General features: G+C 30.7%; 1 protein-coding gene across 1 annotated transcript; it reads left to right on the top strand.

Annotated features, from left to right (window-relative positions):
- Positions 1-469: 469 nt before the first annotated feature.
- Positions 470-841, top strand: Tsp_14182 (actin-related protein 6; the record flags this gene model as incomplete). The annotated part of the gene is made up of 2 exons (XM_003366540.1): positions 470-597; positions 628-841. Coding segments are annotated over exons 1-2 (342 nt in total), but the record flags the coding sequence as incomplete, so codon positions are not given.
- Between the last annotated feature and the right edge of the window lie 49 nt (positions 842-890).

Genomic DNA, 890 nt, shown 5'->3' with positions numbered 1-890 from the left:
ATATTCAAAAATATTTATAATAATACATCTTTTTGCTGATGACAAACATATTTGCTACGGTATAAAAAATAATTTCAGCAAACCATAATGAAGCGAAAAGAGCCAAAATACTAATATTGCACGTAATTCAACTATGTCAATAATGAAAAAGTTTGCAACTGTTTAACTGCACTTTTTTGTAAACCTTTTTGGTTGAATCAATTTATGCAGTTATTTCTCCAAATAAATAATAACCAAACCAAAATAAATAATAATAATAAATAATAACTAAATAAATTATTAAATTTATAAGTTCATTTTTTATTTAAAAAGTTGTTTAATTTAATTAAATATAATTTTTGTATTTAAGTAAAAATATAAACCTTTTCATCATTTACATACTGTAATAAGATGTTGATTTATTTCGAATTGCCCTGATTTGAACTCTTTATGGTTAATCATGTCGGCTTACGTGAAAACAGCTTTCATAATGGACAATGGTGGGTATTCTGTTAAAGCGGAACTTTCTTCATCGAAGTGTCCAAAAGTTACACCAAATGCGGTAATGAAGTCGAAACGTGAACGTCGTCGAGTTTTCGTTGGAGATGAAGTCGAAGAGTGCGGTGATTGTAGTTCTCTTTTTTATAGTTTGCCCGTTCAGAAAGGCTATTTGCTTAACTGGGAAGTTCAGCGTAAAGTCTGGGATCATCTTCTTGGCCCTACTCGACATAATATAGACTGTAAAAACACGTGTCTTGTAATTACACAGCCGATGTTTAATTTTAACAGTATTCGTGAAGCAATGTATGAAGTGATTTTTGAACATTATGGATTCCATTCGCTTTATACGAACACGGCACCCGTTTTTAGTGCGTACAAATATGCTTATGAAAATCATGAACAGTGGGGGA

Source organism: Trichinella spiralis (assembly GCF_000181795.1).
Source record: "Trichinella spiralis strain ISS 195 chromosome Unknown Scfld5833, whole genome shotgun sequence".
Lineage (NCBI taxonomy): Eukaryota > Metazoa > Nematoda > Enoplea > Trichinellida > Trichinellidae > Trichinella > Trichinella spiralis.
Note: the sequence above shows the minus strand (reverse complement) of the source record. Positions and strands in the feature narration are given on the sequence as shown.